General features: G+C 47.8%; 1 protein-coding gene across 2 annotated transcripts in view; it reads right to left on the bottom strand.

Moving 5' to 3' along the window:
• Positions 1-692: 692 nt before the first annotated feature.
• Positions 693-8,085, bottom strand: part of SMARCAL1 (SWI/SNF related, matrix associated, actin dependent regulator of chromatin, subfamily a like 1) — a 53,130-nt gene continuing 45,737 nt past the window's right edge. For both annotated transcript variants that reach the window (XM_044937776.2, XM_006067228.4), the window contains exons 14-18: positions 7,687-7,789; positions 6,204-6,386; positions 5,093-5,193; positions 4,036-4,132; positions 693-955 (exon numbers count right to left, since the gene is read on the bottom strand). In XM_044937776.2, the coding sequence (XP_044793711.1) occupies positions 740-955; positions 4,036-4,132; positions 5,093-5,193; positions 6,204-6,386; positions 7,687-7,789 (700 nt within the window). In that variant the 3' untranslated portion in view covers positions 693-739. The remainder of the gene's footprint in view (positions 956-4,035; positions 4,133-5,092; positions 5,194-6,203; positions 6,387-7,686; positions 7,790-8,085) is intronic.

The raw sequence follows: 8,085 nt of genomic DNA, 5'->3' as shown, positions 1-8,085 counted from the left end.
AGCCAAGTCCAGTTTTTACATTTTTAAATGGTTGAAAATAGAAGAATGGTAATTCATGACATATGAAAATTATATGAAGTTCAAAATTCAGTGTCTGGAATAGAGTTTTATTGGAAAAGAGCCCGAGTCGCTTGTCTCTGGATTGTCTATGGTGGACTCTGCATCACAGCAGCACAGCTGAGTGGTTCCAACACAAACATCCTGGCCCATAGAGGCAAAATTAACTACTCTCTGGCTATTTATAGGAAAAGCTTGTCAACCCCTGCTCTACACGCTTAGCTTACTTTACCTTTCTTCATAGAAAAATACTGCCTCTCCTGTTAATAACGTTGGCAAAAGCGTGTACTTTCCTTCCCTGTTTAGGGAAATGCTGTCAGCACCTCAGCAGGGCCTGGCACATATTAAGTGCTCTATAAATATTTGCGGAATCAATACATTAAAAAAAAATCTAGATTTCAGGGGCTGTGGAGGAAGCACCTTGTTAATTAAAGAACACGATTTACCGTTACTACGACCTACTATCTGTTTCTCGGTAGGTCCAGCTAAGGTTAATTAAGACCCAGGCAAACCCACACACAATGAAAGGAAATGCTGACACTTGACCTGGTAACCCACTGGGCTTGGAGACAGAGACCAACACTGAAGTAAGGACGAGAGGAGCATCCGCCTCAAAAAAAATAAAAAGCCTTATGTTATTTTAATAAATTCCACTATTTTTAATGCTCCCCCCCCCCTCCTCTTATAGAGGAGAGGTAAAGCTGTCCCAGTTATCAAAAAATTCAAATCTCTTCTTCTTCACTGGGCTGCCCATCAATGATGTGCTTTCATCCAGCTTGTCTCCCGTGTCCTGGGAACCTGGATCAAAGGACTCTGCTGCCTCCAGGAGCTCCATATCGTTTCCATCTTCCTCGAAGGACTTCTGAAATAGGTCGTAGATCTTCTGCTGCTTTGAGTCCTTCATCAGAGGAAGAAAAGACATCAGTACCCAGGCATTAACATTGACTTTTCCTCCACCTCCGTGGGACCAGCTCAGTAAACTGTTTATCACTCGAGCAGCCTTACTGCCTTCATGTCTGGCTTCTTCTCTACTGCTTGTTGGGAAAAAAGAAAAAGAAATGGTTGTGAAAGCAACAAAGGATCTGCTCTCACACTAATTTATGTTGGGAATGCTTCTCCCTTCTAACTTTACAAATCACTATCTCAGTGATGAAATAGTTTCAAAGCTCTCACTTCCTCCAAGGCCTTTTTCCACTAAGAGGTTAGTTAAACTGCTAAGTCAACTCCCAAATCAGTGTGTTCAGCCTGGTTTATACCTAATTTTCAGAGTGGTTATAAAACATACACTTAACATACTGATAAGTAGATACATGCACCCATTTCTGACTCCCCTGAAGTTACAACGATTACAACTGTGCCTATGTGCCGATGACAACAGCGCAGGGCTAAAATCACACCCAGTGGTCACGACACACGCGCTGGGCTCGCTCTCACCCCTCCACTGATCTCTCCTCTGTCTCGGCTCCCAGCCCTGACCATCATCCAACCCAGAGGCGCATATTCAGTGTCTCCAGTGACTTCCCACAGGTCCATAAAACCAAACCTGTCTAAAAACCACAGCCATCTCTCACCTCAACCCTACATCTCCGAACCAGCTCCTGCTCCCTGGTTTTGATGGTCTCCCACTTCTCACCCAGTCCCCCGGGCTTGTGATCACCGGGGTGTCCTGATTCCGTATCTCACACATCAAGGTTGGCTTCTCCCTCTGAACCCTCCTAGGTTCCTCGCAGGCAGTTTGTTTACTTGGGCCACATGGCTCTGGACCTGCCTGGACCTGAAATGGTTTCACTGCACTTCCTGCCTCAGGCCTCTTCCCACATCACCTGCCCACAGGTCTGGCCCAGGCCTGATTTTTCCCTCTAGACTGCCCTCTACTAAGATTCTCCTGTCCCGTCACTGGGCACCCTGTGTCTACCTCATCAAGTCTGCTTCCAGGCCCTTTGTAGTCAGGTCTCAACCCAACTAGCCACTCTTTCTTTGCTTTCATGAAAGCCTTCCACAGTGACACGAAGTTCTTGAAAACTGATGCTGCAAGGACTCTAGATTATTCAGTAACCTGTGCCCTACATTCGCTAGCCATTCAGGATCCCAAATATTCAGATGGGACATGACATTAAAGGTAATTAAGATCAGGCTCATAGCAGCCATGTGCCCTCCTCTACGATAACCTTCACCAAGCTTCTGTCTGGGCAACTAAAAGTCAAGGAAATGCTGCTCAAAAGGCAGCCTACTTCAGATAGAAGTAACTGTCCACGTTCATTGGAGTCTGTGACAGCAAAGCTCTGTGCTAATCTGGAGCACACACAAAGGGAAGCAAATTCTAAGATCAGACAAATATTTCACTTTCCCTCTCAGCAGGCAGGCAGACATGACCTTTTTTGCTTTTGGCTCCTATACAAGGAGGCAACATTTTCTTGTCCTAACAGTTGATAAAGCTTTCAGTTTTAATTACTAATCAAAATAAATATTGATAAACTCCGTTTGTATTATCTTGCATTTGTACTTTTAGGCAGAAAGTCTTAATTCAGAGCAACTGAGGGTCAGGCCAGTATAAATAAATGAGTTATAAATAAACCTATTCTTATTAGTTGAGAATCCTTTAAAAATAAGGCTCTTTCTTTTTAAAGGGCAAATAATAAGCAAGGCTGTCAAAACAGTCATTATTCAACTGAATTAGAGAGTTCTTTAAAAATTTTAAAAATAAAGTTTTTTTTAAAATTGGTTTATTAACTGTAAGGATAATTTATATTATATCTCCCCTGAGTCCAATTTATCCCAATAATTACATCCTGAAAAAAGAATTTAGTTTTAAGTAAATGTAAAGATCACACCCTCAGACAAGTCTTAGAATCACCTACAAGACCGTGTTGATTTAAACTCAGCTTTGATGCTCAGTGATTCCACAGGAAGGAGAAGGCACCTCAGTTTTCTGAAGAGCAAGGCTGCCTTTCAGCACAAGGCTCAGACCTCTGTCCAAGTTCACTCTTTAGAAACAATCCTCTCGGGACCTCCTGAATTCTCACCTTCCTCGTCAAGCACCTGAGCAGGTGAATGAAGACCAGCCCTGGGAGTCTTTGCACCACTCACTCCTCTCTTCCTTGTTTCACAGAAATGGAGGAAGAAGGGCTGTGGGTGCCATGGGGCTGGAGAGCTAGGCCAGGGCAGGCCTGCTGGGCCCAGGCTGTTCTCACCAGAGGCAAACAGATCTCCTCTCAGCCCTTCTGACGAGGCCCAGCTGGTCACGGAAGGATGCTCATGGGCCTCTTACTCTCCTTGATAATAAGAGGCTGTCACACAGGGAATGCTGGCGGAGCCCAGAAGCCTTCTGCCTTGAGCTGGCTTCACGTGACCAGTGACTGTGGGCCAGCTTGTGTGAAAGTGAAAGTGTTAGTCACTCAGCCGTGTCCAACTCTTGGCAACCCCATGGACTGTAGCCCACCAGGCTGCTCTGTGTATGGAATTCTCCAAGCAAGAATATTGGAGTGGGTAAACAGAGATTTGCAGGGCAGTTGTGGGCTAGTCTTACTCCTATGCAAATCTCTGCTCACCCCTTTATAAAACGGGGAGACACTGAGAATAAAACGCAGCTACAGAGCGGAAAATATGTACATGAAAGCAACACCCTATGTGAAACACTCCCCACTGTGGGCTGGGGACATGTTCTGGTGCCAGCCTGCTGAGTGGTGCTATGTACTTTTTGCAACAATTTAGCAGTTTGCATGGGGAGTTTTTTGTCAGTTTGGCCTGATGGCAGCATTTGGAGGCCCTGGTTTTAGGAGGATCTAGGAGGGTATGTGAAAAGCAGCAGGAGTTAATGTCAGCACTTCTCCATAAAGGGATGCACACATGGATTGACCTGAGAACGACTGCAGCCGTTTATTTCGGCTCTCAGTCTGGGGGAGATTCCAGGAGTGATTTACACCTTCCTATTCCAAACCTCAGGATGCCCCAGTGCAGGGAGCCATGGGCTGGTGTTACCTTGTAGAAGTAATCTGTGGCTTCTGTCATTTCTGAAAAATTGGTCTCAGAGAGCCCGGCTTCACCCAGAACTTTAATCTTCTCTTGAATCAGGGGCCTGTTGGGGAAGAAAGGAGCTGCAGTGTGTGGACCCAGCAGACTGATTACAAGACCACCCCTCCTGTGCTTATGGGACAGCTTACTGTCTCACATCTCTGCAACTCTCCAGGCACAAACACCCTTCCTGAAACACATACTTCCTCTCTATTGTAAACCAACCAAGTCAGGGCTCAGGCATCAGACTCAAAGTTCTTTCTACTGGGAGATGTGTATGAAATAAATGCCATTACAACAAAATTTTGGACCTTGTGCTGTTATGAGCTGCCTGAATAACAAATCCACTAACAGAGACAGGGAAGAAGAAGCAAGCCACACACCAAGTAAAGGTAAGATACCTCAGTCATCATGCTAGAAACAGAGGTAGGCAGTGGAAACAAATTAGATAATCAAGAAACTTATTATCAGGAAGGGAGAAATGGAACTGGGAGGGAGCATTTTGAGATCGTTCTCTTAGGTAATGGATATGAAACTCCATAGAGTTGAAAATTTTATCCCAGTTCTGCTAAGAAAGCACTGCATGACCCAAGTGAGCCACTTCTTTGGATGGCCCAGCAGCAGCACTGAAAATGTTGCCTTACGGTACCAGCAGACATCACAAGGGGACAAAGGGGGCGTTTCCCTGTCTAAGCAAGAGCCTTCACGTCTGGGAACAGAGTATTTTACAAACAAAATTTCACCTACATTTCGTCCCAGTAAGTTCTCCTTGTTTTCTCAGGTCAGTGGGAAGGAGCCACGTACTCTTATTCCTGCAAGGCTTCCTCATTCCCCCCACCCCCCTGCAGTCACAGTAACGCTGTGCAGGGGGCCAGACAGGGTCATGATGAAAGCGGGAGGGCACTACCAGTGAGTCTTCTGTGTGGGTCCCTGGAGAGCTCCCCCAAAGCAGAGTGCTCTCAGGGAGCAAAGAAAATACATCACTGGCGTCAAGCCCAACTGCTGGGCCAGCCAGCGGCCTCACCAGAGGTAGTCATCAGCCGTGCCTCTCGCCACCAGGTAGTGGATGCTCACGGAGCTCAACTGTCCGATGCGGTGCACCCGGTCCTCAGCCTGCATCAGCACCTGCAGGGCGTGGGGCAGGATGGAGACAGGTCGAGGCTGCTCGGTCCATCACAGCCCTGCCTCCTCACTGTGGGTCACACGGCTGGGGGCCTGCGAGCCTGTGCCCACAACCAACCTGTCGTCTGACAAAAGGGAGAGGCAAACACAGCACTGGGCACCACGGGGAACTCAATCTGTAGCTGCGGCTGTGGACGCTCCCCAGGGCTGGGCCCGGTGCTGGAGGGAGGCTGAGCTGCAGCTCTGCCACCAGCCGTGACGAAGGGGACCCGGCATACTTTCTGTCTTCCGCCGAGGAATGAAAAGTTATCTTCTAAATAGATAAAATACTGTGCCTGGGCAGAGGCCAGATAGGATCGGGGGTAGGGTGGCTATTTTATACCGTGGTAAACCCTACAACGAACAATGAAACCCACCAGCCATGGTTTCTATTCTAAAAAGCCTTCCGCCTCTAAGCCCCCCATCGTCATCGTTATGGCCATTGCCAGCGTGTAGCAGTGAGAGCCACACGCAGTCAGGACGTCAGGAGGGAAAGACCTTCTTTCTTCAGTTGAGGAGAAAACTTTACAAGTCCCAACAAATGTCTTCCGTCTGTTGCCACAGTAGTCAGCTCATCAGATAAGGCCAGTGGGCACCGTGGCGGTGTCCAGGGAACACCACCGTGGTCGCCCTGCTGTGGCCCCATCACTAAAGTGGCTCCCAGGGGTGGTGGATAAAAGGGGCTCAGGGTGGGAAGGCAGAGGCCTGGGACCGGGGCTGCCACGTGCTCCCCTTAAGTGAGCCGCCAGCGTCTTCAGGGAGAGGTGGATCCGGAGGTTTCTTCAGAACATCAGCCTACCCATTGATAATGAGACGGAGTCGATAATCCTGCTACAAAGCAGGGTGCTGTGAAGACCTAAGATCTATTTATGAAGCTGACGGACAACGAGGGGCCATGACGCTAGCACCAGGGACAGCGCACACAAACCCCGCCTCTCACCGCCACCCTGCCCCTCCCGACGAGCGCCCCTCACCCCCGGGTTCCAAAACAGCTCCCCGAACACCACCAGGTCAGCCGAGGAGAAGGTGAGGCCCATGTTGGCGGCGGTGATGGACAGCACGGCCACGGCAGGGCCCGGGGACAACTGAAACTCCTGGCAGAGGTCCTCGCGGTCGGCCGAGGAGGTGCAGCCGTCGATACGGATGTGCTGCACACGCTGCGGAAATAGGGAGAGAGGCGGTTGGGCAGGGGCGCGCAGAGAACGGCGCTGCTGGGGCTCTGAGCTCCAACAGGCGCCCTCTGAACTGCTTTCCGAGCTTTTTTCTGGCCTTTCCTTTCAAACTGAACCTTGTGTTGACAGAACTGTAGGTTCGCGTGTGTATTAAGCAATAAAACAGAGGGATCCCTTGTCCATTACCCCAATGATAATATTGGTAAAAGTTAAAGTATTGTTAGTCGTTGGGTTGTGTCCAACTCTTTGCAACCCCATGGACTATATATAGCCCACCAGGTTCCCTGGTCCATGGAATTTTCCAGAGTTCTCCCGAATACTGGAGTGGGTAGCCATTCCCTTCTCCAGGGGATCTTTCCCACCCAGGGATCAAACCTAGATCTCCTGCATCGCAGTCAGATTCTTTACCATCTGGGCCACCAGGGAAGCCCAATATTGGTAAAACTATAGCACAATTATACCCAGGAGATTGACTTTGATACAATCCACTGACCGTATTCAATTTTCCATTTTACTGAGACTCATGTGTATGTGTTCTTTACAGTTTTATCCCACATGTGGGTTTTCACATATCTGCCTTCACAGTGGAGACAGTGAATGGTTCTAACCACACAGGAATGCTCTGTGGCCCTTTTATAGCCCTGCCCACTTTCCTCCTGCTTCACTCTCACCCCCCTGCTCCTTACTAATCTGGCCTGCATTTCTAAAATGTTCCATGTCAGAAATGCTATATAGAGTCAAACACTATGTAAACTCTGGGGCTGTGGTCTCTACTCAGCATCACGGCCCAGAGACTCATCCCAATCATTGCATGTACAGACAGATAACATGTACCTATAATTATACCTCAGTAAGGCTTCCCTGGTAGCTCAGACAGTACAGAATCTGCCTGCAATGCAGGAGACCTGGGTTCGATCCATGGGTTAGGAAGATGCCCTAGAGAAGGGAAAGGCCACCCACTCCAGTATTCTTACCTGAAGAATCCCATGGACAGGGGAGCCTGGTTGGCTACAGACCATGGTGTTGCAAAGAGTTGGAAATGACTGAGCAGCTAATACTTGCACTTTCAAAGCAATTAAAATTTAAAAAATTTTAAAAGATGGGTTAAAACAACATGTTCATGGTTCTAAAAGCAAGAAAAATCCTTCAGAAAGTCTTCAGCAATGGTTCTGGAAAATTTCATCTCACTGCTTTGCTCAGATCTGACCTTGGCCTGCTCAAAACAACTCAGCAGCCAACACACAAACAAGAAAGCATCCTGTGCTGAATTTCAAAGGGTGCTTACCTTCCTCTCAAGCTCCTTAGTAATTGCATCCAGAACCACCTTATGGTGCGCAAACACAAGAAACTTCTCTCGTCCACTTTCTAGCAGGTCCAGGATATATTCACTGCATTTAACAAAGACAACAATAAATTGAAAACATATGCAATCCGACTGAAGTTAGTTCCTGAAAAGTGACTGCATCTGTGGCAGACACCTTTGGGGTACCTGCCTCCCTGGCCCATCCACTCCCTCCTCTGAGAGCTGACCTTTCCCTCTCACCCTCAGAAGGTGTAGGGAAGTCATCTTCTGCCACGTACAGAATTCTTCCATACTTTTTAGTCATCTCCCAAACACAAATAAGTCAAAGTGTCTTCATGTTTTACATGTTTCTGACAGGTTACTGAAACATTCTTATAACCT

This window comes from Bubalus bubalis, chromosome 2 (assembly GCF_019923935.1).
Source record: "Bubalus bubalis isolate 160015118507 breed Murrah chromosome 2, NDDB_SH_1, whole genome shotgun sequence".
Classification (NCBI taxonomy): Eukaryota; Metazoa; Chordata; class Mammalia; order Artiodactyla; family Bovidae; genus Bubalus; species Bubalus bubalis.
The sequence above is the reverse complement of the archived record's forward strand: the minus strand, read 5'-3'. Positions and strand labels throughout refer to the sequence as shown.